Below are 27,368 nucleotides of genomic sequence, written 5' to 3' on the forward strand. Positions count from 1 at the left end.
TACCTACTAATCGGCTCCCTATCAGCAATCCAACCCATGGCGGTCACGCAACCACTGCCTACTGATTGGTGCGCTCAACCTAGAAAAGAGTTTGATCGACTTCTAATTATCAACATGGTGGCGGATACCGACCAGGACGATGTTGTATGGGTGCAGATATCCACTCTTGACTGGTCCTATCTTATCATCGCAGGTTGGACGATATGGATGGCTTTCAAAACGTAGTCAAGCGGCTGTTCAGCCCCAACCAGACTTTGAACCCGATCCTAGAACAACCACAATTGCTATTTCGCCATAGCACTCCCGTTTCACCATGGCTGCTGAGAGTACCATCCAAGTCCTTCCAGAGGGCGCTGGATATGGCATCGTCATCGGCATCGGTGGCGTGTTCGCCGCGGTCATGTTGGGCTTGACCTGGTTGCAAAACAGGTACACGACGTTCTCGACACAAAATTCTGAGGAGTTCAATACGGCTTCGAGGAGTATTAAGCCTGGTCTCATTGCCGCAGGAATTGTGTCTTCGTGGACGTGGTCTGCCACGGTACGTCTTTTCTTTACCCCTGACCCCCCATCTTCATTTTTTTCAAAATTTCCGGTGACTGACAATATCCTCCCAGCTTCTAACCTCTTCTACATTCGCATATGAATATGGTGTCTGCGGCCCTATGTGGTATGGAGCTTTAGGATGTTTCCAAATCTTTCTATTCGCCTTGATTGCAATCAAAATAAAAGGGAATGCTCCTGGTGCCCACACTTTTCCTGAGATTGTGCGGGCCAGACACGGCAAAGTGGCGCACATTACTTACCTATTCGCTGGCCTCTGTACCAATATGCTTGTCGGAGCCTGTCTTGTGCTTGGAGGATCTCAGGTGAGTTGGTCATTCTTTTGACAAGGGGTCAACACCTCAACACCCCTACTCCCACATGCACCCATCCAAGCTCCTTTCAAACCCTGGCGCGAATGCTCCAGCTTACACATCGTGTGCGGAAATAAATCACAAGGAAAAAACGGATGAGAAGAATGTGCAATATATGCTAACAAATTTAGGTCGTGGAAGCAATGAGCGGGATGAACGTCTACGCCTCCTGTTTCCTCATCCCCCTGGTCGTAGCGGCCTACGTCATTGCTGGCGGACTGCGCAGCACATTCATCGCCGACTACCTCCACACCGTCATTCTCTTCATTGTCATCATGGTCTTCGGGTTCTTGATATATTCGACAAGCCCACTCATTGGCAGCCTCGACAAGTTTTATGACCTTTTGGTGGAGGCGTCTGAAAAGATGCCGATCAAAACCAACGTGGACGGCTCTTACTTGAGTTTTCGCTCCGTTGATGGCTTTGTATTCGCCATGGACTTGCTCGTTTGCGGATTCTGTTGCGTGTGGCTCGATCAGGCGTATTGGCAGCGTGCCATCGCCAGCAGGCCAGAGACAAGCATCAAGGCTTACTTGCTCGGTGGATTTGCATGGTACGGAATTCCGTTTGGATTTGCCACGGCTATGGGATTAGGTATGTTCCGCCCTTGTGTTGTGGTTTTCCTCTTTTCCCTCTTCCTTCCTTTTTTCCTCTCTTTGTCCCACGGAGCACCAGGAGCCAAATCACGAAGAACGAAACCTTCTACCTCTGCGGCTGCATCCAGGGACAGTCTTTTGGTAGCCCGGCTCGGTTCTGGAAGCTGTCATTCAGCACTGTGGCTGCGCCCAGGAAGTTCCCATTCTGTAGAACGGATAAGCTCGGGGAGCGTCGACAACTTCTGTCGACAACTTCTATCAGCAACCCGGGTATGACAGTGCTAACTGTTCTCAGGTTGCGCTGCATTGACGAGCAACCCCAAGTTTCCAACATTTCCGAACCCTCTCAGCACCGCTCAGACAAATGCAGGTCTCTCCGCGCCTGCAACAGCGTACACACTACTGGGGAAGGGAGGTGCTGTTTTGATGTTGATCCTGCTATTCATGGCCATCACCTCGAGCACCTCCGCTGAGCTCATCGCCGTCTCTTCGCTCATCACTTTCGACATTTTCCAGACGTACATGCGGCCGAACAGCACACCGCAGACTCTCGTCAGGGTTTCTCACATTGGAATCGTCATCTGCGCCGTCGTGCTCGCAGCGTTCTGTTGCATCCTCAACGTCATTGGACTCAATCTGACCTGGCTCCTCACTTGCTTAGGCATCATCGTCGGTGGTGCAGCGGTCCCCGTCGGACTGGTCCTGCTGTGGGATGATATCAGCACCGTGGCCGTCATCGCCTCGCCGTACATCGCACTATCTATGGGACTCATTGTATGGCTAGTGACGGCCCACAAGCGCTCCGGAGAGGTTACCATTACCACACTGGGAAACACCATCAACGCCGTAGCCGGGAACATGACCAGCTCTTGCGGTGGCTTTGTGGTTTCCGTCATTCTGACCTACTTGTTCCCTGGGAAGTACCAACCCACAGACCCGAAAGCGATAGAGCACGCCAGAAAAATCGCGGGAATCTTTGACACCGAGGGCGTCTCACCATCAAAGACTGCCTCGCACGAGGACGCCTTGGACAAGGGCACGGAGGTCAAGATTTCGGACAAGACCGACGGCTCCGACGAGTCGAAGACGGACGGAGCGGTCACGTCGGTGGTCCGCGACACCACAGCTGACTCCAAGGAACGGCCGCCCCCCGTGTATACTGGGAATGAACTTGTCGACTATCTGCAGACGAACCACGCGCAGCCTCTCGACCCCGAAGCGGTCAGAAAAGGAACACGCCTGGCGGTGGCCGCGAACGTCATCTTTGTCCTCATTGCCTGCATTCTCGTGCCTTTCTCTCTCTTTGGAGACGGCTACATCTGTAAGTACAAAAGCCCGCCCACTTTCGACTCAACCCCCATCTTTGGCCTACTCACTCTCCGAATCCGTCTTCCCCGCCATTGCACCACTTCCCTGTCTGCCCGACCGACGGCCATTGCCATCCGGCAGGCTGCCTTGTCGTTTCACCTAGCAGCGGACCGCGCCTTCGACCCCCTTTCGCCCTGCCCGTCTTCTCCCCGTCAATTTCCCGCCTTGCCCCCTATCAAAGATTCCAGAATCCTTCTATCGGCCTGGGCAGTCCAGCCATAGCTGGGAAGAGCCCTGCTCCGCTGCGCTGCCGTTGCGGGCGACATGACGCAGGGAACGCTGTTGGCGCGGAGGCCCATCATAGTTCGCTTGGCGAAAGGCTAAACGGCTCCCCCAAGCTGGGCGGGCCTGGTCTAGCTCGCGATGCGTGTGTGGAAGTGGGCGTGGGGGCAAGACACGCAAGAAGCCGCTCCGAACTCGTCGTGTCTCTTTTCGTGTTGCATGCATGTTTGGCAGAGCGACTCAGCGAGGCGCAGGAAGCTTGCTCGTCATCTTTCCCTTCCCACGTCCCAGGTCGTTGGCTCGCATTGTTTCCTACCTTTATCTGCTACCCAGAAGCGCCGCTAACCCATTCCTCTCGCAGACAACAAAGCCTTCTTCTCCGGATGGTGTGTCGTCAGCTTCATCTGGGTCTGGGCCAGCATGACCATCTGTGTCATCTACCCTGTTTTTGAGTCGCGCAACGCTGTTGTCTTTGTATGCAGGGGTCTGATGCGTGACACACTGAGTGCTTTTGGCATGCGCTCCAAGGATACGGGCGCCGATGGGACCAGAGTGTGATGGCTTTTGATGATGACTCTCACGACTGATCGACTGTCAGGCTGCGCCATTCTTTGAGTTTGTTTTGAGAAGTTCGGTTGGCTTTCCGTTTTGTTTCGCGTTGGCCTTGCGGTAAGTGCTCTTCGATTTGGTTTAGATGCGGATGAGTGCTTGAAGAATGAGACTTGGCCAAGATAACGCGTTTGATGCAAGAACGCTCGTTCATTGAACTCCTTTGAAATCTGTAATTTGAATGTTGTTATTTTGATATCAAAAATGTGGTCTTTGGCAAGATAGAAACCAGGTAGTGATTCGGGATTCAGAGGGAATATCCAACGGAGTTAAATATTGTAAGTGCAGAGACCAAAGACAAGAGATACGCAAAAATCATCTGCTGCTCAAAGACGCTTGTGACTGATTAGCTGTTGAAGGCGTTTGTCCAACGAATGAGTGTGGGTGAAAGGAAGAGATGCAGTGACGAGGTAGATGTGAAGAGATCCGCGACGCGAGAGAGCGCGCAAGGAAAAGTAAGAAAGTAACGAAGGACGAAGCGCAAAAGCGCAGTCAATGCGGGCGACATTTTACGAACAAATCTCTGCAGGCGCTTCAAGTCCAATTTCTGAAAACGCCTTGGTATCCCCTAGCTGCTGTGCCGGTGCTTGCCGCACGATTCCACCGTCAATCATAAATTATAATGACCGGGCTGCTGCGAAAGGAACGGCGCGATGATGCGCGAAGCCCCGAGACGAAAGAATTGAAAGTGTGCCTCCAACATCCAGGCAAGCACCATTACCCGCTTCGCCGACCCCATTCTAGAATCCGGCGCTCGAGTTCCGTTGCCGGCATCTCCACAATCGGTTTGCCGTCTGCTTCGAACGCCCCCAGCGGTCCGTCATACTTGGGCGGCTGCTGCGAACGCGAGTCTTGCCGACTATGAGGAGACCCTCTTGTTAGGCGCTCCCCTCCATCTGCAGTGTCTGTTGTCCTACTTCTCTCGCTCGTTCGGTGCGCCATCATGCTGGCCGCTGAGCCTTCAAATCCGGGAGCCACAGACCCCGCCATACCCCCGCCGCCGCCGAAACCATATGCGATGCCACGCAGATTGCCCATTCCAGGAACATCGGGACGCCGACGCATGGCGCCGTCTTCTTCGCGGAAGAGCGAGCGGTAGAGTTCTGGGCGTAGTGTTGTACCGTCGAGCGTAATCTCGCCGTTTCCGTCTGGTACGATTTCTTCCCAACGAGCGTGGCCGCGGGCGCTGGCTTGTGACGAAGGTTGTGAGCGTGGCGGTGGCGGGTACACAACAATGGTGGCGCTTTTGTCTTCTGGTTCCATAGGCGGTGGCGGAGGGGGCGGAGGTGCACGAATCGTGTCGGCTAGATCGATTTCTTCTATGCTGTCGCCACGATATCCCATATCCTCGCTCGGGAGTTCGTATATCGAACTTCGGGGCCTCGTTCCAGACTGGGGGCTTTCCAGTTCGTGCGCGAGACGGAGATTTGGTGTGTGCGCGCTGGGAGTGGGCGCGCTTGTAGAGATGGTCGATGAGAACGCTGACGGGAGAGGAGAGAGGCGAGTGAGGTTGACATCGCTATCTGTTGTTTGTAGATTCTTTTGGACCATGCCTGTCGAGATCTTCGGCGCCGGACGGGATTGACGATATGGTCGACGGCGCAACTTTCTCCTCCGGTATCTCATGCAGCACAAGACCAAACCAACTATCAGCAGTACAGCAGCGGTGGTGGCGGAGACCGTGATTCCGATGATGGCTGCGTGTGAGATGTCTTCGTGAGAGTGGTCATTTTGAGAATCGCCGGAAGGTGTCTGCGAGAGTCAACTGATGGCTGTTGAAATTAAAATCGAGTCAACTTACGTCAGGAGCATCCAGAGGCAAAGTCACATTGTCGGCTACGTGATCCAGCATCCAATATTGGCCAACGTAGTCGTTTCCCGTGCTCATGAAGTTTTCATCGGATCCACTGAGAACATCGAGGAAGAAGTCCAACCCGGTGAACTGATTGGACAACTTGATAAGCCCGTTGGACAATGTGATCTTCCAGTACTGGCCGCTGTGGTAGCCGAAAGGCGAGAGATGTGGAGTTTCCTTGTCATGTGGTAAGACATCTAAACACCAGGTCTGGTTCTGATAGCCGGCACATATGTTGAAGTAATCCGGCTCCTCGCTGGTGCGGAATTGAAAGTCGAGCCCTGGATCTCGCTTTACCGTGTGGAGTTGTAGGTCCGGTTTCGAAGGATTTATGGATAGTGGGGCTAGATCCCATGAGTTGACGATTTTGTAGGTAGCGTTGGTGGAGATCTGAGCCACATTGGTAACGTTCCGAAGCATGGTTCCTAGAGCGGTCGATCGTGCGCGGAGTACCAGTGGAAGAGCAACTACATCGTCAAGTTCCTCTGATAGTCGACAGTGAAGGGCGATGATCCGAGACTTGCGAAATTCCGCCCATGGGCAGAGGGGAGGATTGCCATTATTTTACCGGATAGAAGGCCTTGTTGGCTGCATAGACCTTGCGGGAAGGAACCCAATCCGGATGGAGCAGGCACACGACGTCGTTGGGGAATGGCGAGGCCGTGTTCTCAGTGCAGGCCTGATCCCTGATGATTAACCATGTAGCTTTATTGTTTGGAATTCAAGCTTTGACCGAACGAACCGCATCATGATTGGACAGAATTGAGAGGGATAAAGGGCAACATGAGGGAATGCTCTTCTGGTAAGAATATCGTTCGGCAGAAAATATTGTCCGCAGTCCTCCGTAGTAAGCAGCATCTTAGCCACTCCTAGACGACTTCACGAGTCTAACAATTGAGGGTTGTCTTTCGGGGCCGACGACCTTGGCAAGTCGCCGATAGTTTGCACGACTAATTTCCCGTGACTACAATCGTTGCATCGGTATGAGTTACGCCGACTCTGCTGAGAAAGTATATCACCTTCATTGCCGTACCCGAGGTCTTCCGCGGTGTCATAGCTGCCGGATCGACTGATGGTATCGGATCTTGTCTCTCAGTCTTGCGATAGAGTAGATGCCTTATGTGTCCCTGTGCGAAAGTCAACTCTCCCCTCCGATACTGTCAATGGAAAACCGGCCAGAAAGAAGAAAAGTGGTGGATAAATCAAATCTTGCCGACCGACGCTGAAAGAAGGCTGAGCAAAGACAAACTCGCGAATGCGAAGATTCGGCGCCGAATCAAATGCCATGAAATTGGAGAGACGGAAGTTGGCGTTTGCAGCAAAACAATGCCGTCGCGACGCGTGTCTGGTCTTGGTAGAAACTGCGCGTCCCCAAGCAGCCGTTAATGCGATGTTGGCGCACCAAGACTCATTTCGGGCGCCACAACTCCTTCCCAGAAAATACAATGTTGCCAACCTGTCAACAGCTTGGAGTGTGGCGCAGTGACTGCTTCAATCTGGATTGCCGACATGAGCTTCCCGGTTGGCCAAGGTAGCGATGGTCAAATTCATGATCAGTGACGTTGTGGGCCTAACCCATGAGCAGAGACGTCTCCTAAACTCTGCTCTCTAGATCGTACTGTAGTGCGGTCGATGGCAAAGTGGTTGGAGTGAAAGCTGATTCGATAATCCAATGCATTTTGCGGCTCGGGCCTCGAAATTTTTTCGAGCTTGACTGCAAAACATATTAAAGGGAGAATGCTGTGGCCTCCAGGATCATGGCTGATGTGTCGACATGAAGTAACGGTTTGCTCCTGGTAGGGTTGTTCCAGGAAATGGCGCACTCGCTGAAGCTTGCTGGTGGTGTTTTCCATGTCACCGAGGAATAATGTGGTTTTCATAGCCTGCGAGATGATGTGTCTCACTCCATGACTTCCTGAGCAGCTCCAGCAGCTTTGACTGGCTGCTCTCGTTGGTAGTTACATGGCTGTTCGCCGCATGGTGGCTCTGTCTCTCTCCATCTTGTTGGTCACCGTGGCTCGACCAATTGAATCGACTGGAAAGTATTGTCTTGACGCGAACTCGCAAACGTAAGACGTCCAGGTGCAGGCACAGTGGAGGGGATGCTGAAAGACTTGTCGGCCATTGCGGCTGCGCTCAGGGAGCAGTCTCCCGTTATCAAGACTGCGCTGAGAGAGTTGTCGTTCATTACTGCACCAAAGTCCCATATGTATCTTGCGACACACCGTGCAAGTGTCCGATGTTGCGCCAGGGAGACAGAACGGGCGTTGTGGTGAACGTGATTCAAGCGAAGTCCTGACTAATCAAAGAGCGAGTCATGTCAGTCCCGCGGTCTTGAATTTTGTGGTCGCTGAATACATGCACGAAGTGTCGACAACCAAACGCAAAAGAAGCAGCGCCCAAGCGTGGTACCGTTCCTGAGCGGAACGTTCCATAAGCCCTTACCGAAAATGGCGCCAGCCTCTACTCCAGCAGACCTCAAGACCTTGGTCGACTTGGCCGAATCTACGTCGAACTTGCTCTCCCAGTTTCTCAAAACACTCTCGAATACGTCCCAAGATGCCCCTTCAGCGCCTCTCGACGAGAACATCGATCCTCTAGCTCTTTTTCACGATTCTGCGAAACTCCTCCGCGCACATACCACAAAGCTGTCACTCCTACTCATCAACAAACCATTCACCGCCAGCGCAATTACGAAAGTGCTACGCGAAGTCAGCGGCACCGTGTTGCCAGCCATGATGGGTGGTGTCCAGCTGGCCACTCAGCTTTCTGCATCGCACAAACTGCCAGTTCTAGTCGAAAAGGAAGTCAGGGCAAGAGTGAGGAGGATAATGTCCGCGTTCTCGGAAGAGGCGGCCGAAATCAAGGGCATGGCGGAGCGTGTACTCGACGAGGGAAATGGTGGAGGCAAGAGACCCGACGGCAGAGAGGGAAGAGACACCCTCAGCAGTACGGGCGTTGTATGGGAGGCTTGCGACGCGTTGATGGACGTTCAACAATTCGGCTTTGCTGGCATACTGGTGCAACGTGTGGAAGAGTGGAAGGCGACGCTGTTGGACGCCGTGGAAGAGCTCAAAGAATGGGGCGAAGAAGCCGATGAAGAGGATGAGGCCGAGGACGACGAAGACAGCGGCGATGACGAGGATTTCGATGACATGTTTGGCGGAGACAAGATGCCCAAAGGCAACAAGGAGTTGAGGGAGCAACTCGAAAAGACGCTCAAAAAGACCAAGACCATCTCCGTGCTTTACCAAGCACTTGTGAAGAGGAGACTGAAGGCGCTGCCTAAGAACACTAGCGTCCAAAACGTAGAAACACTCGACCTGCTCATGGACGTCCTTCAGAGCATTCCGGAATCCGTGGACGACATGGCCTCATCCTTTTACGACTTGGACGCTGAGGAGGCCGCCGAAATCTTCAACAAATGCTGCTCGGATGCCGTGAGGGCATCGGAACTGGTCAAACAAAACTGGGAGGCCAAAGACGACGAATACACGACTTGGTCCGGTAAATTCCAAGATGCTATCAAAGCCTAACGACGCTTTTTCCTACAAGCAATCAAAGCCGATCCATCCAATTATCCCATCACTAAAGAATCGAAGACAGTCCCCACTACAATCTGACGTTAACGAGACCAACTAAAACATCATCACTCCCACCACCATCATGACGAAACTCGCCATGAATCCACCGTGTTCATTGAAAGATGAGGCTCCGGCTGTCGATGATGCGCTTGCTGAATCTCCGGAACTGGTGGCACTGGCGGTCGAGGTATCCGAGTCGCTTGAAGTGGAGCTGTCAGCCGAAGTTGTCCGTGTCCTTGTGGATGACGCCGTTGAGTTGGCTGCAGGCGTCACAGGAGTGGTGATTGAGGTCAAGGTGCCATTGCTGGGGACAGTGGTGGTGTTGAAGACTATGGGAATGATGGTGGCCGTGTTTGTGCCCGAGGAAACCAGAGTTCCGGTGAGAGTGACGGCGACGGTCTCTGCCGACGACGAAGAAGTGTCCGAGGCGGAAGCACTATTGGTGCCGGTCTCAGCCGCAGTTGAACTGGAACTGGGGATGGTGATGAAAACTGAGACTGACCCTGTCGACGTGGCCGCGGCCGTACTGGACGCGGAGCTGCTGGAGCTCGAGAGGTCCTCGCAGATTCCGCTGGAGACTTGCTGGGTTTCTGTCATGCCACGTTAACATTCGTCAAGTGCTGACACGAGCAAAGACGTACTCAATGCATCCGAGATGGAACACGAGGTCGTCACGCAGCTGGTGATCTCGTTTGTCAGGTCGCTCTGGTTTTCGCACAGGCAAGCCTGGTCGGTGACGCTGCAGCCCACTTTAGGCGCACCGTCCTCGAAACAGGTATTCTAGAATCCACAGATCAGTAAAGAGGACTCTCAATCAGCTACCAGGACTTACTGCGCAAGAGGGAATATCAGCTGATGTGTATGCTGCGAGGATGGGGGCCGCAAGGGCAAATGACGTGGCGACGGCGAGCTTCATGGTTCGATGTGGAAAGATGATGTTTGGCAGAGGGGCGAAAATTCAGAGTTGGATGGAGTAGTAGTCAAGCAACGCAACGACGAGGGCAATGGTCGAAACAAATACTTTTTGGGAGCACGAAAGATGGAAGCTGGTGGGACCAATAAAAGAGAAAGTCGCATTTGAGCAGCCAGAAGGAGACGATCAATTTAAAAAGCAAGCCCCATATCCTGGACAACTCCATCCTGATGGATCGGGTATACGAGTTGCGGTTCCATTGAAGAGTCTACGTATGCACACGTCGCATTCAGCTCACACATGGCTACGATGAACAAAGGCAAGATGCGCCACCCATCCGATGAGGCGTGGCACAAGAGCTTGGACTCGAAGGCATATGCAGCGCACATTGGGCCAGTCAAAGACCAAAGGGGCCTTGGGCCAGCAGTCGTGTCACCAGTTCTACAGGCAGAGGTCCTGCAGCGCCACAAAACGAGACAACAAGGCCGTGAGGTCCCAGTTCCCAGCCACCGCGGACGGGGCATGAACGCCGGCTCTGTGCAGACAACTGGCCCGCGAGCAGCTTGGGAACAGCATCCGATTCGTGCGTTTCAATTGGCTGTGTGGGGTCCGGTCTGGTCCCGGGGTATGTCGATTGCTTTTTGTCCCAACGGCTCTTTTTTTGTTTTCTGCATAGCGAACATGGGGGCCGGGGGGCGACGAGAACGACGACGTCAAAGGCTACAGGAGACAGAGGGAAAGCCAGAACGATCCGGGGCCATCGTGACCATTCTTAGCCGTATTTGGCTGAGCGCTCACCAGGTTCCCCGCGTCGGGGCGCATCAAGACGCAGACGAACGAGGATAGAGGTCCGTACGGATGGCGAGGAGGTGTTGTGTTCGGCTAAGGCATGTGGGCGGCGGCGGTGGGCATGCAGGCCGAAAATCCATCCGCCCGTGGTCTGATCTTGGCAACATGCAGGGGCAAGAAACACACCCGGCCTCGAAAAGATGCTGTCACATATTTTTTTGACAGGTGCATCTGCAACCTCTTTCTTTTTCTCTTCTCATTTCGTCCTCGACCTTGTCGTTGTGGGACTTCATCTTTGAAAAATTTGTCCTCCCCATATTTTCTCCACATCGCCCTCGGCCCTTTCTCATTCCCAAACCCAGACCTTGTGATTGTCTTGTTGCAGCTGAATCAACCGACAGTGACACAGGCTCTCCCTCGAATTTCGGTTCCGTCTGCTTGTGTGCAGTATCACAGAAATCTCGTGGATTTGGACCGACAGCGAGGTTCTGGACTCGCCCTCTATCTCCTGTGTTTCACTGATGAACCTGCCTGGGTGTCCTCAGTAAAAAAAAAAAGAGTAAGAGCCAAAAATAGCACATGCTGACATGCTTATGTAGGTGATGGTAGCCTGTCGTCATGCTTGGTCGCAAGCTTCCTTCGTGATCTCAATTTTGGTTCTCGCAACAGCTGTCAATGTTGGCATTTGCAACCGCATGATTGGCCCCATGATCGCGATAGTGGATTACTGGCCGTGCTTGTCGGTGGTTATGATTACCAAAAGCGGTTAGAGGATGAATGGTGCTCGTGGGACCGTGATGGCGGTCCTCTGTTGCAACGAGACATGAACGGCACGTTTTGAAGGCTTTCACTTCTGTCACTCCTTGGTAGGGTTGAAAAAATTGAATACTTTGGATCAAAGGAACCGTCGTCCAGTCAGTGGTTGAGGAAAGGGATTGCAGCGATGCCCGTGAAGATTAAAGACCAAGGTACAGCACAGAAAGGGCGCCAAATGAGATGGCAACACCTCGTCGGGTCATGTCTTCTCCTGGCATCCATTCATAAGAGCACATGAAGATCCGCAAGCCATTGCCTCCCACCCGCCATCCCAAATTCTTCTCAGACTTTCAGCTTCCTGTGCGGGCGTTGAAGAATTGCCGCGATGTCGCCAGGTATCCACAGAGGTTTCCGATCAATTCCTGCGCTTTTTGGACACGGCCGCTGCTCCAGGCCGCAGGCAAAGGACGACCACAATTATGGACAAAAGAAGCACAAGTCGTCTCTTAGTCGGCACAAAAACGGAGACCAAAAGCCATTCTCGCTCTCGGATCAAGTCAAATATGCAGCGCGCGAAATGGTGCAGCTCCGGATCTGGCAGGACTACGGATGTTACATTGGCTCTGGCCACTGGAACCAACAGAGGGAAGAGGAAGTAACGGCGACGAAGCACCAGCTGATCCAGGTGGCATGCACTGCGTCTGACAGGGGTTACGACTGGCGTGTCATCTCAGAAGAGCTGGGACAGGAGCAAAAGACACTGGAGATGCTGAAGTCGCAAGAGATTCCGGTCAGCAGCAGACGCCTGAAAGAGGAGTTTCCGTTGATGGCGGCCATCGAAGACGGCCTCATGAGGACCTTTGGCCGACACGGCCTGAAGCGCGACGAATGGATATGGGAGTTGCACGAATATGTTCGCCGGCAGATGGTCCGCTCCTTTTCTCCACACTACAACTTCTTTGAGGAGCTGGCGCGCCGCAAAGACTGGATCGCCATGGGTGACAGCCTCACCCGCGACTTGTCCAGGCTTGAAGACCTCTGGAGCTGCAATGAGTCCATCATTTTGCACAAGATGCGAGCGGCCTTGATCAATTGCGCCTCCTACTTTTTTCTCGAGTTTCCCCGCATGTCCGACGACGGCGTCAAACACTTCTATCCGCGGAGAGACTGGCTGGATGATCCATCACCCCCGCAAATACCTACACTACCACCTGCTCCGGAGGAGGCACTGGACGCCATAGCCAGAGACGAGAAGACGTTGCGTAGCGTCATCAACGAGTGCACGAGCGACAAGGTATGCCATCTAGGCGAAAAAGCAGCTAGAACGAGACGTGCTCGCCCGCAGTCATGCGTATTATGAGCACTATTGGGATGTTGTTTACTGTACGCCATGAGAAAGTCTGCTTCCGTTGTGTGGGCTGGAAAGGATGGCCTGCCGGGCAGTCAGCAATGTACTTCAAAACGTTCGATAGCAGGAGTCAATGCAGATCGCTCTCGACAAGGAAGGTTGTCAATTTCGCAGAGAAACTGCTTTGCCAAGTCAGGATCATGGCGGAGAACCTCTGTATGGTACAATCCACGGATTGCCATGTAGTCACGAGACGTCTTCGGCTGTCGACCTGGACTCAGCGAGGGGCGCGCCCACGCGAGTTGACGTCAATCTTGGGCGGAGTAACGAGGGATATCAGAAGGCAGAATTTGAGTCCGTAACTGCATATGAAATTCCGTAGTACCCTGAATCTACACTCCAACTTTTAAACCAGGAAGCTTCTTCGATCCGCAAAATGAAATCACCCCTCCGCCCCTTCAAACGCCCTTTTCTTCACATTCATGCGGCAGCTCCCACGGCCTTTGGCTTTCTCGAATACAGCTGCACCACCGCGTCAAACAGATCCCTGACCGGTGGCAGAGCAAAGCTGGGTCCGACGTCGAAAACTTGGGCAAGCTTCTCCGAGCGCACAACGGGCTTATCGCCTTCTTCATCCTCGTAATCCTCAATGTCCTCTGCCGTTGGAAGCGGCGCCGCGACATCATCCATCTCCTCGTCCTCGTCTTCTTCATTAGGCGCCTCAATCATAGTCTCCTCCTGGTGGAACGTGGTGAGCGCCTCGTCCGCCTGAGCAACGGCGCCGACAAGCTGCAGGCCCATGGCGGATCTCGGCGCAATAACGCGGACTTCGGCGTCGGTATTCAGCGCGACGTATCCCTTTGAGCCTTGGGCGGGAATCAAGGAAGTGACTACCCTGGGAATGTTCACCGAGTAGATTGGGCGCGGTGATGACGGATCGAAAACAACAACCTTGGATTGGCGACTCTGCACATCCGGCTTCTTGCGATCCGTGGTCTTGCCGTCAGTTTTCGCCGCCTGTTGCCTTTTGCGCGGGTCCTCCGCCGGAAGGGAGACAGCAAAGGTGCCGTCGTTGTGGTTGATGGCAAGGTGCGCCATTTCGGCCTTTTGTGCGCGGGAGAGTTGCAAGGGGAGGAAGCTGTATCCATAGCTGAGCTCATCATCGACCAAATTCCATAAGCTGAGAGAGTTGGAGAGAATAATAAAGCGACTGCCGGAGAAACCGATGTCGACAAGGCCATTGCTGTATAAACCGGCACGAGAGTAGCGAATGATACCAGATGCAGGATCGATGAAGTGCACGAGGCCTTGACTGTGGGTACCGTAAAACTCTTGGCTCGCTGCAAGGACAGATCCGTCTGGGGAGTAAGCGATCCGGGCATAGATGGGCTTCAGCGCACCAGAGCTCTCAGAATTGGCATCGAGACTTTCCACACTGGACTCGAGCTTGACAGAATGACGGTTCGACCAAGTGACGAACCCTTGGCCCGTGCTTCCCCGAACCACAGTGCCGTCGCGCAGTCGGGTTTTGGGGGTCCAGATGCGGACAAAGCCATCTTCGCCGACCGTCGCAAAAGTGGTGCTGTTGGGGTCAAACTTGAGGTCGAAGACACGGCCAGAGCCCATGCGCTCAGTGAATTGGTGGGGCGCGTCGATGCGAGTCTCCAGAACCCAGAGCTTCTTGTCTTCGTTCCACATCCAGAACTTGAGATAGACCTCGCGGCGAGCGTTGCGTTCGTCCTCGGTCATTCTCTTGTCTGCAGCCAAGTGTTCTACATCTTCATATGGCGGGACCCACTCTTCCACGGTAGCGAGCCATTGTCCGTTGCTGCTGAGCTGCAGGTGCCTAACATCTGGCTCACGCAGTCTTGTGGCGTCAGGGCCATTCATGAAAATGGTTGCATTGTTCCGGGTGATTGCTTGACGAGAGACGTGGTAGTTCGAAGAGATGTCGTAAACCTGGAGGAATGGAGCCGGGAGATGAATCTCGTTCGTCTCCGTCTTGGGCTGCGAGACAGGTACAGCAAGCAGAATTTGGTTGGAATTCTGGGGGTTGATTGCTGCGGGAGTGCGGTAGACCTCGTCCAACTTCTCCTTCCCAGAGTCAGCACCATTAGCGCCCGTCTCTTTTGACAGGACTTGAGACTGCAGTCCAGCGACGTGCGCCTTTGGCTCGAGTTCAGTCGTTGAAAGAACAATGACGGAGTTGTCTGCTAATTGGACAGCATAGGTAGCGCCACTGGCCGACACAGTGATTGCATCGATGGCAGCCGTAAGATGTGGGAGAAAGTTGGCCTTTCCGGTTTCAGTCTGCCACATGACCAAGACAGTTTCTTGGCCACCAGAAATGATGTAGTCACCTGTGGGCGGTCAGCCTGACAACCTCAATGAATTAGGAAGGGAAAGTTACCCTCTAGCGACCACTTCACTGTTGAAACAGCATAGCGGTGCCAGTGAAGACGGCGAGGGGCCAAAGGCTGAGAAGCTGGGTTCTCCTTCTTTGCGTTCTCGAGCTGGATGAGTTTGTTGACAACGTCATCGTAGACAAGGATGCTGCCGTCGTGACATCCAATGACAACATCGATAGGGTCCTTGAAGTTTCCAGCAGGCTTGCGGGGTTTCTGCGAGGACGATGGGCGTCCAACTTTGATGGCCATGGAGGTAATGGGAGATTTGGATTTCAACTCTCTCCAAACAAATGTAAGGTCCTTGAGAGTGGTCGCAGCGTTTTCCTTGGCTTTGCCAACCATAAAGGTGTCTTTGAAGGAGGCGACGATGGCATTGCCTTCAGCCGCCACGTTGAAGCCTGTTATCGGTTTCCTCGTCCTCAACAACGGGGTGGCCTCAGAGTTCTTGCCGTCCTTGGGTCTACGCAACCGGTGTGCAGTAATGGTGCTGTATTCTCCTCTCTCGCACACAAACAGCGTATCGGCGATAGTGCCGTTCTCTTCATCATAAGCAGCCGTTGCGATTCCTCGAACGCGAGAAGACAGGTCCCACCGAGCGAGTTTCTTTCCATTGACCCAGTCCCAGAGCACTGTGAATCCAGCGGCGTCAGAAACCCAGAGACGATCGGCATAAGCACTTGACAGGGCGTATGCTGCGACCGGGGGCCCTTGGTTCATCGGCAGCGTCCTGACAAGGAGAGAGGTTGCGACGGAATAGATGAGGACGGCTTTGGACGTAGCAAAGATGATGTATCTGCAGGTTCCCAGTCAGCAAATTGTCCCCACGTACACGAGATACGAGCGTACTTCTCATCCTTGCTGAAAACGGGATCTATTTGGAGGAATCGTCCTCCGACCGGCTCGGAGGCATACCACCGGCCATTCTCGTCATAGCGCTTCTTCTTTGGCTTCGCAACCTCGCCATTTATTTGTGCCGATTGCATTTCCTTCTTCTCCTCGGATGTCTCCTCCGTCTGGGAAGCTACTGGCTCCGTCTTGTGGACGACAGCTCCCTCTTCTTGCTTCGCTTGGGCTGGTGTCCCGTTCGCTGCGACATCCTCTCCCTGGGTCCTGATGCGCTTGGCGCCATGCTTGCCAGCGGTTGAGTCCTTGGCCTTTCTCTTGCGTTTCGCGTCCTGCGGCGTGGCGGGGCCGCTCTGGAGGGTCGTGGCGTTCGACATTGCGCCGGTGATGCCGAGGATTTGGTGTTGAACTTTTAGGATTGGACGCGCCCGTGGTCGAACTTTTCGAGGGTCTGTGCGCCAGGCGGTGGGTGGGCGCGGGATTTGCCCGCTAACCTCCGCGTGCAACCAACTTTCTTCCTCCAACACAAACCAAACCTTGACCTCACGCGCCTTGGCTCCATCTTTCCGCCTGCCGCCCAAGATTAGCCCTCCAAATCGATTGCACTCCCTTGCACAGATACAGGCACCATGATCATTCCTGTGCGCTGCTTTTCTTGCGGCAAGGTAGACACTCTCAATCCGTGCGGCTTCTGGCTTGTACTCACTCGACGCAGGTGATTGGAGACCTCTGGGAGCGCTTCGAGAAGCTTGTGGAAGAGCACATGGTGGAAGGGTATGCAACAGTCCTAGTCAAATCCGGGCCGCGCAAACTGACATCGCCATAGTGATGCCATGGACGAGCTGGGCCTGAACCGCTACTGCTGCCGCCGCATGGTCATGACCCACGTCGATCTCATCGAGAAGCTGCTCAAGTACTTGGACTCTGAACAACATGGGGCTCGAGAAACAGGATCTGACAGACACACAGGTACAACACTGCAGAGCGTGAGCTCCAGCGCATGCGCCAGGACAGGACCGACAGACTGGACAGGCCCGCGGATATGCGGCAGTAAAGGCTTGAGAGACGGCAAGATTGCGGTCTTCGCGACTATCGTGGCTTGAGGGAGAGCATGGCATCACAAAAGAGGGCGTCTTGGGCGTTTTGAATCCCGCATGCGACGGGAGGAGTCATTTCACAATTAGGGCCGGAGTCTGGAGCTCACCAACCAAGTTGGATGCGATGAAATCGAGGAATCGTTTCCATTCCCATGATGCCAAGCTAGCATTGGCAACATCGACGCGACTGCCACTGCGGCCATTGCTCTGATGATGTCTCTGTAGGTTTCGACGCGAAAGTCTTATTCTTGGGCATTTTGACTTTTCAAAACGAGAGAGACCCGATATCTGGCTGCAAGACTCTTCTCCTAAGACATCAGATTATGGTTACCTTACAATCTTCACCAGACCACCCAAAAGGATCGTCAGCCATTCGGACAACGGGAGTGCGTGGCTCGTCGAAAGTTGCCACCAAAAACATACCCACTCGCCGAAACAACCGTTTTGAGTAACCACCAACTGCTGTTTGTACTTGCTCAAGCATCATGAAAAGAGTATCGCATTGGCTGTCCCTTGCTTGAACCCCAGCAAGACGCAATGCCCAGGATGGAGCCTCAGTGTCCCGATCAACAGAGCCCCATAACTCCCTTCGAATGCGGGATTTCGTCCCGGGAGCTCCGAGCAAAGCAGTTTTCAGGGCCTCGTCAAAGAATTCGTCATCGTTGACAAACTTGCTTCTCAATGACAGTGGTACGCTTTGAACGTCTGGTCTTTTAATTGGTGACGCGGTGAGAAATACCAGGAGACCGCTCAAGTCAAGTCTTCCAAACACTCTTTTGGCAGCTTTGCTTGCAGTCGTGAGTTGCAAACTCGAAAGATCGACATAACAGAACTGTTCAAAATGCAGACCCCTCTCGAGAGGATCCTGCAAGGCCCAGGTTACGGAACCATCCCAGGCGATCCAACTCCACGAAGGCGCACGATCCTTTCGTGGAATCACCTTGACATAGGGGTCGGTCGACCACATGAGATCTTTGAACAGTGTCTCCTGCCACAATCCAACGACGTACCTGGGGCCCTTCTGGAGCGTGTGGGCGAAGTGATGCAAACCGGCCTCGAACATGGTAACCACACCAGCGAGCGCCACCATCTTGTCACTGTCGAATGTCAAACCTCTTTCTGTAAAGTTTTGGACAACGTGTCGCCAGGCTTTCTCCTGCGAGGTAATTCCCCGGTCCATCGTCACCAGATTCAGCACGATGTTTCGAGTGTCAGGCTGGAGGACATCCAAGTCCTTTTCAGAAAAAAACCCTGCTGGACAATTCCACTCGATGTGGCCGCGGCCCATCTGGAGTACTGCGAATGCAAGCACATGCTCTTGGAGACACCAGCCTCTGCCGCCTAATGGATTGAAAGTGTCGGATTGATCGATAAAGGCGCGCTGGATATAAACGTCCTCGCCTTCCTCAAGACTGGCCACGCAAGCAGCCCGGCGAAAACCCAGCCCGGCTTTACTTCCTGGTGTGCTGTAGGCTGACAATACAAATGCCGCATGTTGGTAGACTTGGCTCATCAGCAGCGCCTCCTTTTCCCAGTCTTCCTCGTCATCTTGGATAATGCACAATGCGTCTATCCAGATCCAGCGAATACCGAGCTGCCGGACCACGAATATGGCGTCCTTGAACGTCGGTGGTAATATTTCCTCGGGGATTCCCTCGGCTGTAAAGGCAGCATACTTCTTATGAACCAATCGGGTTTCAATCAAGCCACCCCAGCAGTGACTCAGGGCGACGTAGAGATCACTTTTGCCATGCGACAAGACAACCTTTGGCGGATTGCTTTGCACGTCAATCACTCTGGTCGGTAGTACCGATTTCTCGCGATCACACTTCTCGTGCCCTCTTCTGCGTTTGACGCAGTCATCGACCCAGCGGCGGATATCGGCGAAAGGGGCTCCAAGAGGAAGCTCCGGGAGGATGTACTCTCCAGACGTCGCGCGATTGCCTGCGCCAGCTTTTTGCAAGATATCAAGCGGCATGCTTCGCAGCAAGTAGTCTTGGCCCTTCCAGCTTTGAATCTGTCCCAGATGCGCATACACACCGTCGATTTCCGTGCAGCTAGCTTTGAAGCTCTCTATGTATACCCAGACATGATCCCAGCTTGGCAGCTGAGATTCGTCGTTTCCGAAAAATGGATGCGGAGCGTTTTTGTTCCACATGGATTCGAGAATGACTTCGCAAAGAGGGCAGCCACTGAAAGCATGCTTTCCATTCAATGTCCTAAAGTATTCTCGACTGTTGTGCCGAAAGTGATAGACGACTTTACTTCCGTTGCGAGACTGCCAGATACATGGGCATTTGAGGCTGAAGTCTTTGGACAAGATGTGCTCAACCAACTGACGGCAAGATGGGCATAGTGAATCGCGGGTGCGGAAGGGGAAGTTTTGCAAGTTCCGATTCTGATTAACATTTGGCTGCGGCGACGACATGCTGGCGAAAAGCATACGTTCTCGTCGGGTTGTGAAAAGTTGCAGGGCTGATCATCCAAGTGCATCACAAAGGCTTGGCAAGCTTAGTCACCCAAAAAAGTGAAGGTCCGGATGCGCATCATCGGCGCAGCTCCACCACCTCATCGTCTGCCACACGTCCACTGCCGTCCAACAACCCACCGAATCAGTAAGAATATACATTTATCGTGCCCCAAAAATACACTGACTTTTGAACTCAGGACTTCCCAACGCTACCGTCCGTCTTCCCCGAAAACCTCCGTCGACCACAATGCCTGTCAAGCGCGCCGCCAACACTGGCTCCAAGAAGGAGCAGGGCTACGTCGGCTCTGCCTGGTCCACCGTCACTTCATCCGACAACCGCACCATGGTTACGGCCCTCGGCATGTTCGCTGTACGTACACGATGCCTCCCGATCAACCATTGTTCTGTAAAGGCGCATAACGCATCGATAAATCATTGGACTTGGCCACGAATACTGACTGGACCTCTTGAAAGGCCGGTGTCGCATTCTTCCACAGCAGCTGGAGCGAAATCATGCTGCCATTGTAAAATCATATCGGGACGAAGGAGAGGCGACCTCGAGACGAGATAAATTCAAACAACGTCATACCCATGAAATCGGAAATTCAAGGACATTGCCCGACGCGGGATTTCAGACTTGGTGAGGAACGGATCTGTACAATAAGTATTGCATGATTGGGGGCGTCTGGGAATGGGTTTCAGAGCGCAGCTCTTCAAAGTACCACACCCGGCGGGACTATCTTGAGCGCAGCGCTCCAAAGGCGACGCGACCATGGTAAGGATCAAAAAGTCGCGCCAGCTGCACGTCTGCTCTGCTCCAGCCAAGTTGCGGTGGTAGATTCTCGACACTACCTATGCCAACATGACGCCTGTTGGTAAAACACAAGCAAACCATCATTCAGTTTCTTCAACTTCTTTCCCACGTGTAGCCTTTCCTTTACGAAAGCCACCTTTTCGAAATCGATAGCCATTCAATGGCCAATTTTTAAAGCTTCAAACTGACCTAGAGCCTTTCGTTTCTTCATGCTAAACATCATAGGTGATCTCTTAATACTGTCTTTCCCTAACCGATTCCTCATTCAATGGCCAATTATTAAACCTTCAGATAGGCCAGCAATTTCTCCTAACTTGTTGCTAAAATTCTGGGTCAATTAGACCAGCTCCACAGTGGATGTCCAAAGAAATGATGCACCATATCACTATGGCTGTATCCAAGGGGCAGTCATTCACTGCTGCAGATGGGCTTTTGAAGCTGTCTTTTCCTGGCACAGTGCTGCCATGGCTAGGGAGCAGTCGTTTGATGCCGCAATTGGGCTCAGGGAACATTCATTCACGAGCACAATAAGGTTCAGGGAGATGTCCACTATCACAGTCACACTCAGGGAGTTTTCATCCAATGGGACTGACCCAGGGAGTTCCACCTCTTACATCACACGCTGTGGTTCGGCTTTGGGGGCTGTGTGATTGATGCGCGTGGAAATGGCTTAGTCACCGCCAATCAGCCTTATGGCCCCCAACTCGGAGCGTTGAAGACATGAAACCCTAAAGGAGGACCATCGCTCGTCCGACGTCCGATCCGACTCTGGCTGGTCCGCCAGAAAGCCCCTCAAAGGAATCAGACCAAGCACACTCGCCGCGGAAAAACTGGCCATGGCAGGCACCATCCTCGACCGTTATCCGGATCCTGAGTTCACAAGGGGCGCATTTGATCATCTAGGAGACTACAGCGCTTCGACGTTCAGTCTCGCGAAACCTGATGGGGTGAACGAGGAGGCCGTTTGGCTTACTCTGAGCAACAAGGGACCCCATCAGGAACAGCGTGTCGAATGGGCGAGCAGTAAGAGGAAAGAGCAGGAAAAGATAGGTCTTTCTCAACCTCCCAAACAGGCTGCGGAGAAAGATGTCACCGGGATATACAGGCCAATTCAGGATCAGTACGGCATCCGAGTCCTGGAAATCTACCCCGGCCAGCGAAAGGACAAAATCAAGGCCTCTCTGCACCACTGCACGGTCGAGTTCACGTACAAGCCCATTTCGATGGTTCCATCGGGCGGCGGGCCCTACTTCACGCTCAGGACCAAGCACGCGCTGTCCACTGACAATCTGGAAAAGCCCGTCTTCTACACGGCGCTGAGTTACACCTGGGGATCGGGTGGTTTCGACTGCGCAATTGAATGTGACGGCGGCTCGCTGCCCATCACCACGTCGCTTGACACGGCGCTTCGCCATTTTCGACAGAAAGACCATTCGGTCGTCATGTGGATTGACCAGATTTGCATCAACCAGAAAGACGGCGAGGAGAAGAAGCAGCAGATTCCACTCATGTCGAAGATTTATTCACGCGCGCTGAATACGGCCGTGTGGCTCGGGGAAGGAATCGACCGCCGTGGAACCAGCAAAGAAACGTCGATGACCGAGAACGGCGAGGAAGAGCCAGAAGACGGAATCGTCATGGCATTCGACCTGCTCCGCCAAATCAGGGTCAATTTGCAATTCAACGAAGACAGCATCGGGCCAAAGGACCTGCGGCGACTGCTGCTCCCCGACGAACATGCTGAGGCATGGAAGATGCTGCAGGCGCTCTTCTCACGGCCATGGTTCCAGCGGCTTTGGGTGATCCAAGAGGCCATCCTCTCCGAAACGCCATGGGTCGTCTGCGGGACACGGCACTGGACGAACACCCCAATGCTCACAGCAATGCCCTTCGACGAGTTCACCAACGCCTGCAGCACGCTGCACCGCAGCGGCATCGGTAAGCTGGCTGCCCTCGGCAACGACGGCGGCGACGGCAGCAGCGACAGCAACGGCGACAGGCTTGCCTCGGGCAGCGGCATGGTGCTCAACCTCAGCTACCAGCGTGAGAGCTTCTGGCAAGCCCAGAGCGACCTGGACCTGCGCGAGACGCTCATCTTCACGCGCTACGCCCAGTGCTACTTCGCGCATGACAAGATCTACGGGCTCCTGGGCGTCTGCGGGCAGCGTGGGATCGAGATCGACTACGATCGCCCCTCGGCGGAGCTGTACCGCGACGTCGCCGTCATGTTTCTCACCGACGCTGTCCGCGGCCTCGAGGAGGTCAAGAAGCACCCGTACAGCACCGACCTGCGCGTCTCGCGGCGCGACATCTTCGACGTGCTGATCTGCGTCGATCACGAGCCGGCGGAAACCGCCGGTACAGACAAAAAGGCTTCATCGCCTTCGTCGTCGTGGGTGCCGGACTGGCAGCGGCCCCGCGTGACGGACTCGCTGGGCCACTCGACCAGCACGCTGGCTCTGTACCAGGCGGGAGGCAATCTCGATCCGCAGCTCCACATCAGCGCAGACAGGCGCACACTGACGCTGCGCGGCAAGATCGTCGACGTCGTCGACGAGCTCAGCCCTGCTTTTGTAGCCGCGCCGCACTTTGGTCTCCCGCCGTCAACGACACAGGCAAACGACCTGCTTACTTGCCTCGACATGGCGCGGCGGCGCTACCCCTGCTTAGGGGGCAAGCCGTGCGCATGCAGTCCTCGCTGCGCCTACGCGAGCAGCGGCAAGTCAGCCCCTGGCACCATCTTCGACGCCTTCTGGCAGACACTGGTAGCCGGCAAAGACGAGTCGGGCAAGCAGGCGTGCCCGGCGAGCTGGAGCCTGGTTTTCAGTCTACTCTTGGACGCCGCGACGGGCGCGCCGTACGCGCTGCCGGACCAGACGTACGACAGGCGACAGCTGCTGCCCGACGGGCATCCGGGAAAGGTGACGGTTGCGCATCTGGGGAGTTGGGGGAGCGAGGGCGCGCAACAGAAGCAGGAAAAGCAACCAGAGCCGTCGACCAACGCCGACCCCAACGCCAACTCCAAGCCACCCAGCACCAGCAACAAGAAAAAGCCGAACAAACGCGGCGGCGGCGGCGGCGGCGCCACCGACTTCAACAACCGCAAACTGGCGCGCTCCTTCCACGACGTGCAGACGGCAGCGCAGCACGCGATGCGCAACCGGCACTTTGGCGTCACTGGCGAGAAGAGACGGTTTGGCCTCTTCCCGCATCACGCGCGGGCGGGCGATGTCGTTGTCGTGTTTGCCGGGTGCCATGTGCCGTTTGTGCTGCGGCGGCGGCGAGAGGGGACGGGGATGTGCCAGGTGGTTGGTGAGTGCTACGTTCATGGGATTATGCGGGGGGAGGTTCCGGCTGAGGACGGGGAGAAGGGTTTGGAGGAGATTGTGTTGGTGTGAGGGGTGTGAGTGTTGTTAGCAAACTAGATATATACCTTTAGAGCAGCTGTGTGACGTCGAAAGCATTTTACAGAACACAGAAACAGTCTCAACGAAGAAAAGAGCAAAAACGACTGGATTACTTCCTCCCATGATCCATCCCTTTTAAGCGCCAGACCAATCTATCGATGTGTAGAAAAAGTGTGCAATCATAAGCCATGGCGTCCTCCCTTCGTGAAAAGTCTGTGTGTGTGCGTGCGTGCTGTTCTCCCGTCTCTCCAGAAAAGATCGTCTATGAAGAATCCGACCCTGCTCAGGAGAGTATCGACATGCATGGGCAAGAGCGGAGTGTGAAGCGAGCAAGCGGGAAATGGGCGTGGGAGGAATCCGAAAGGGGTGGTAAATGAGCATTGAGGTATGCTCCGTTGATTGCGATAGCCATGATCAGCTCTACCGTCTGACGAGAAGTAGGGGCTTCCAGTTTATTTGTCTCATGCCGTCCGAGGTACAATGTGTAACTGAGAGGAGGTTGAGGGCGAGGAGCGAGGGGAAGATGTCAAGTGATCTATCGAAGCCAGAGAGCTTAGGCAGGCAAAGCCAACGCTTTGATGTTCGCAGACGTCGGTTGTCCGCGGAGCAGCTCTGACAAAACGAGACCGGTGCCGAGAGATTGCGTGATGCCTACACGGTTGTCAGTAGCTGGAAATCCAAAGCTGAAAATTGTACGCACCCCATGCGCCATGGCCGGCAGCCAGGAAGACGCCGCCATCTCCGCCTCCATTGGTGCGGACGCCAAGTTTCGCGTCAGGGACGCGAGAAATAATGGGTCTGCCGCTTGACGTGACGGGACGGAAACACTGCGGATGGTCAGTTCGAATACAGGCAGCTAGAGACGTATGGTGAGCTTACCAAGCCTTTGCGCAGTATCGTCAAGTCGGTTGGTTTCTCAGGAAGACCGCACATGGTCACGGCAACCTCCTCAAGCTGCTTGACGGCCTTTTCACTAATCGTGACGTCTGAGGCCAGTTCCGGCAAGGGCACCTGTGTGGTGTTGAGACCAGCAATGTACAGTTCCTCTCCAATCCTGCTAAAGAGCTCTGGCGAAAATCCAAGAGTGTCGGTTGCAAATACGGCGTGGCAGCCTTGGCCTTCATCTTGTTCCTTCCAGCGAGGTGAGCGGAGGAGTATCGAGTGTCCACCGAGTGCGGAAATGGGTATTCGCAGTTGGGCGCGAGGGAAGAGGGCAGAGAAGACTCTGGGTGTCCAAGCTCCTGCAGTGACAACGAGTCGGGCACATGGGACTAGGGGAGGTCAGCTTGGTCATGGAAGATTGGGATGTCTGCCGTACGCTGGTGCTCCTTCCCGTCCGCGTTGGTGATTCGTACTCCGGTCAGGTTTGCGGAATTATCCGTCGAGACGGCAGTCGCATGAGCAGGTTGGTGTAGCTGAACTCCTCGCGCGCGACACTGGTCAAGCAAGAATTCGCAAAGGCGCTTTGGGTCAATCTGAGCAGTGCTCCCGTCTTGGCTGATGACCTCCAGACTGCTGCCGCTCTTTCTCATCAACCATGCTGGTCCTTCGCCTTCCTTAAATGCGTGGGTTCCAGCAGCTTCGGCTCGACTGGTGCCGTTGGCCAGCCAGTCTTCGCCGCTCCCAAGTACCGCATCTTCGCTGTTGTCTGGGTCGTGGCTGAGAGAGGTTCCGGTACTCAGACAGTATCCCCACTTCTTTCGTCCATCGAATTGGTCTGCGAGTTCGCGGTGCAGACGGAAGGAGAGGGCACCGAGCGGCGCCACACTGGGGGCAAACCCTGGTCCAAGGTTAGCATGAGCGTCATGGATTTCGAAGAGACTGAGTGGACGCACAGTCTTGAGCCAAAAAGCCGCCAGCGAGACCGGAGGCGGAGCAGAATAGTTCGAGGGAGGGCTCGACAATATGTATAGTCTTTGGGTCAAAGCCTTCAGACTGGGAGAGGTAGTAGGCGGTGGAGAGGCCAATTATGCCGGCGCCCAGGATGACGGTATTCGCGGGGGTCGCCATGACGGGGGAGGGGAGTGGAGAGAGGACGAGGGATTGCGAAGAGGGCGAAATTTATTGTTTGCCATTGTTGCGCGCCTGGTCGAGGGAAGCTGAGGGCGGGTAGGGTAGGCAGTGGATCGTATGATCAGTCCCAGGAGGGCGCTCGCCGTCCAACCCTTATCTCAGCGGGTGACTCAGCCGGCCTCGGCGTCACGTGGCGCCGTAGGCGCGTCTGAGCGTAAATGGGACTTATTTGTATAATTCTATATAAGTAGTAGATATTTAAGCAGTAAATATACTATTACTACCAGGCTATATATGGTAGTATAATTTAGGCAGGTTAAATTAAGTATAAATTTTTAATTAATACTAAAATAAGTACCTCCTAGGTAATATTTAGGGAGAGTTATAAGGCTAAAGGTTACTTTAAAAGGTAGTTTTATATAAGAATACCCCCTAGTTTCTACCCCCCTCCTGCCCTCCTGCGCCACCTATTTATAAAAAACTAAGTAGATAGTATTAAAGAGCGTCTTCTACTCTATATAACTATATATATATATATATATATTGTTGCGTGGGCTAAATGACTAGTTAGAAAATAAGGTACTTTAGTAGTACTTTATTATAGCGCCTAGTAGAGTAAATTGATATAGACTACTAATAATTAATAGGTAAGGAGTAAGAGTAGTTATTATATAGCCTATATAGAATAACTATCTACTCTTAAGCTAACTAGAAGTAGCTAGTATATATAGAAGAAGTAAATACTAAATACTAAGTATTAAGAAATATAAGCTATATATACTATAGTATATAATACTACCCCCCCTCCTAGTAAGTAATATCCTTATTACTTAGTTATTAGTCTAACTAGCTAGTAGGTAAAGGTTTAGGTACCTTTTATAATAGTATAAGATAATATTATAAGTATTATTAAACTTACTATTATTAGTATTATAAAATACTTAGTCTAGTAGATAATTAGTCTAGTTTACCCTAAACTAGAGTCTCCTATTAGCTAATATCTAATAGCCTATAACCTTCTCTACTTCCTAATTAGTATCCTTATTCTTATTATTATTATCTTATAAGGCTAGGCTATTAGCTAGTTATTAGCTAGGTAATAGGTTATTACTAGTAATAATAAGGTATAAGATATTAAATTTATTATAGGTATATAAACTAGGAGGTAGTTATAGTATAGCCTAGTTACTATATATATTAGTAACTTAATATAGACTATTATTATAGAAATTAAGTATAGTAGGATAGCTATAGAGTATATATATATAGTCTATATAGATATATATATATTTACCTAGTTTAATAATATAATCCTAATACTAGTAGTTAGCCTAGATAGCTATTTATTATTATATAACT

General features: G+C 53.2%; 12 protein-coding genes across 12 annotated transcripts; 7 read left to right on the top strand and 5 right to left on the bottom strand.

Moving 5' to 3' along the window:
• Positions 1-313: 313 nt before the first annotated feature.
• J3D65DRAFT_557067 (solute symporter family transporter) lies at positions 314-3,661 on the top strand (the record flags this gene model as incomplete). Its single annotated transcript, XM_066797295.1, has 6 exons — positions 314-541; positions 618-869; positions 1,049-1,511; positions 1,809-2,557; positions 2,651-2,834; positions 3,465-3,661. 6 exons carry the CDS (start codon positions 314-316, stop codon positions 3,659-3,661), a joined length of 2,073 nt encoding a protein of 690 aa, XP_066652891.1.
• A 738-nt stretch (positions 3,662-4,399) lies between these two features.
• On the bottom strand, positions 4,400-6,123 carry J3D65DRAFT_459397 (uncharacterized protein). The gene is made up of 2 exons (XM_066796419.1): positions 5,514-6,123; positions 4,400-5,464 (listed from the first exon to the last, which is right to left on the bottom strand). The coding sequence occupies exons 1-2, from the start codon at positions 5,985-5,987 to the stop codon at positions 4,430-4,432; spliced, it is 1,509 nt and encodes a 502-aa protein (XP_066652892.1). The 5' UTR covers positions 5,988-6,123; the 3' UTR covers positions 4,400-4,429.
• A 1,811-nt stretch (positions 6,124-7,934) lies between these two features.
• On the top strand, positions 7,935-9,136 carry J3D65DRAFT_631572 (uncharacterized protein). The gene has a single exon (XM_066800921.1). It carries the CDS (start codon positions 8,018-8,020, stop codon positions 9,101-9,103), a length of 1,086 nt encoding a protein of 361 aa, XP_066652893.1. The 5' UTR covers positions 7,935-8,017; the 3' UTR covers positions 9,104-9,136.
• On the bottom strand, positions 9,043-10,220 carry J3D65DRAFT_631574 (uncharacterized protein). Its single transcript, XM_066800922.1, has 3 exons — positions 9,984-10,220; positions 9,793-9,931; positions 9,043-9,741 (listed from the first exon to the last, which is right to left on the bottom strand). The coding sequence occupies exons 1-3, from the start codon at positions 10,065-10,067 to the stop codon at positions 9,206-9,208; spliced, it is 759 nt and encodes a 252-aa protein (XP_066652894.1). The 5' UTR covers positions 10,068-10,220; the 3' UTR covers positions 9,043-9,205.
• Positions 10,221-10,771: 551 nt separating this feature from the next.
• J3D65DRAFT_459573 (uncharacterized protein) lies at positions 10,772-11,844 on the top strand. Its single transcript, XM_066796421.1, has 2 exons — positions 10,772-11,338; positions 11,453-11,844. Exons 1-2 carry the CDS (start codon positions 10,954-10,956, stop codon positions 11,692-11,694), a joined length of 627 nt encoding a protein of 208 aa, XP_066652895.1. The 5' UTR covers positions 10,772-10,953; the 3' UTR covers positions 11,695-11,844.
• A 150-nt stretch (positions 11,845-11,994) lies between these two features.
• J3D65DRAFT_604910 (uncharacterized protein) lies at positions 11,995-12,969 on the top strand (the record flags this gene model as incomplete). Its single annotated transcript, XM_066798309.1, has 1 exon — positions 11,995-12,969. The coding sequence occupies one exon, from the start codon at positions 11,995-11,997 to the stop codon at positions 12,967-12,969; it is 975 nt and encodes a 324-aa protein (XP_066652896.1).
• Positions 12,970-13,203: 234 nt separating this feature from the next.
• Positions 13,204-16,635, bottom strand: J3D65DRAFT_459400 (quinon protein alcohol dehydrogenase-like superfamily). Its single transcript, XM_066796420.1, has 3 exons — positions 16,212-16,635; positions 15,368-16,158; positions 13,204-15,317 (listed from the first exon to the last, which is right to left on the bottom strand). Exons 1-3 carry the CDS (start codon positions 16,583-16,585, stop codon positions 13,438-13,440), a joined length of 3,045 nt encoding a protein of 1,014 aa, XP_066652897.1. The 5' UTR covers positions 16,586-16,635; the 3' UTR covers positions 13,204-13,437.
• A 202-nt stretch (positions 16,636-16,837) lies between these two features.
• On the top strand, positions 16,838-17,152 carry J3D65DRAFT_528024 (DNA-directed RNA polymerases N/8 kDa subunit superfamily; the record flags this gene model as incomplete). The annotated part of the gene is made up of 3 exons (XM_066796653.1): positions 16,838-16,873; positions 16,924-16,982; positions 17,035-17,152. Coding segments are annotated over 3 exons (213 nt in total), but the record flags the coding sequence as incomplete, so codon positions are not given.
• Positions 17,153-17,473: 321 nt separating this feature from the next.
• Positions 17,474-19,876, bottom strand: J3D65DRAFT_459615 (heterokaryon incompatibility protein-domain-containing protein). The gene has a single exon (XM_066796422.1). The coding sequence runs from the start codon at positions 19,746-19,748 to the stop codon at positions 17,622-17,624; it is 2,127 nt and encodes a 708-aa protein (XP_066652899.1). The 5' UTR covers positions 19,749-19,876; the 3' UTR covers positions 17,474-17,621.
• Positions 19,877-20,022: 146 nt separating this feature from the next.
• On the top strand, positions 20,023-20,303 carry J3D65DRAFT_669588 (putative TOM core complex subunit Tom6; the record flags this gene model as incomplete). Its single annotated transcript, XM_066803215.1, has 2 exons — positions 20,023-20,145; positions 20,250-20,303. 2 exons carry the CDS (start codon positions 20,023-20,025, stop codon positions 20,301-20,303), a joined length of 177 nt encoding a protein of 58 aa, XP_066652900.1.
• Positions 20,304-21,327: 1,024 nt separating this feature from the next.
• On the top strand, positions 21,328-24,122 carry J3D65DRAFT_631589 (heterokaryon incompatibility protein-domain-containing protein). Its single transcript, XM_066800923.1, has one exon. It carries the CDS (start codon positions 21,426-21,428, stop codon positions 23,985-23,987), a length of 2,562 nt encoding a protein of 853 aa, XP_066652901.1. The 5' UTR covers positions 21,328-21,425; the 3' UTR covers positions 23,988-24,122.
• Positions 24,123-24,549: 427 nt separating this feature from the next.
• Positions 24,550-26,006, bottom strand: J3D65DRAFT_557116 (FAD dependent oxidoreductase; the record flags this gene model as incomplete). The annotated part of the gene is made up of 5 exons (XM_066797298.1): positions 24,550-24,647; positions 24,697-24,823; positions 24,876-25,267; positions 25,315-25,776; positions 25,832-26,006. 5 exons carry the CDS (start codon positions 26,004-26,006, stop codon positions 24,550-24,552), a joined length of 1,254 nt encoding a protein of 417 aa, XP_066652902.1.
• Positions 26,007-27,368: the final 1,362 nt, after the last annotated feature.

The sequence above is a fragment of the Phyllosticta citribraziliensis genome (genome assembly GCF_038025025.1).
Source record: "Phyllosticta citribraziliensis strain CPC 17464 chromosome Unknown J3D65scaffold_9, whole genome shotgun sequence".
In the NCBI taxonomy this organism is placed as follows: domain Eukaryota; kingdom Fungi; phylum Ascomycota; class Dothideomycetes; order Botryosphaeriales; family Phyllostictaceae; genus Phyllosticta; species Phyllosticta citribraziliensis.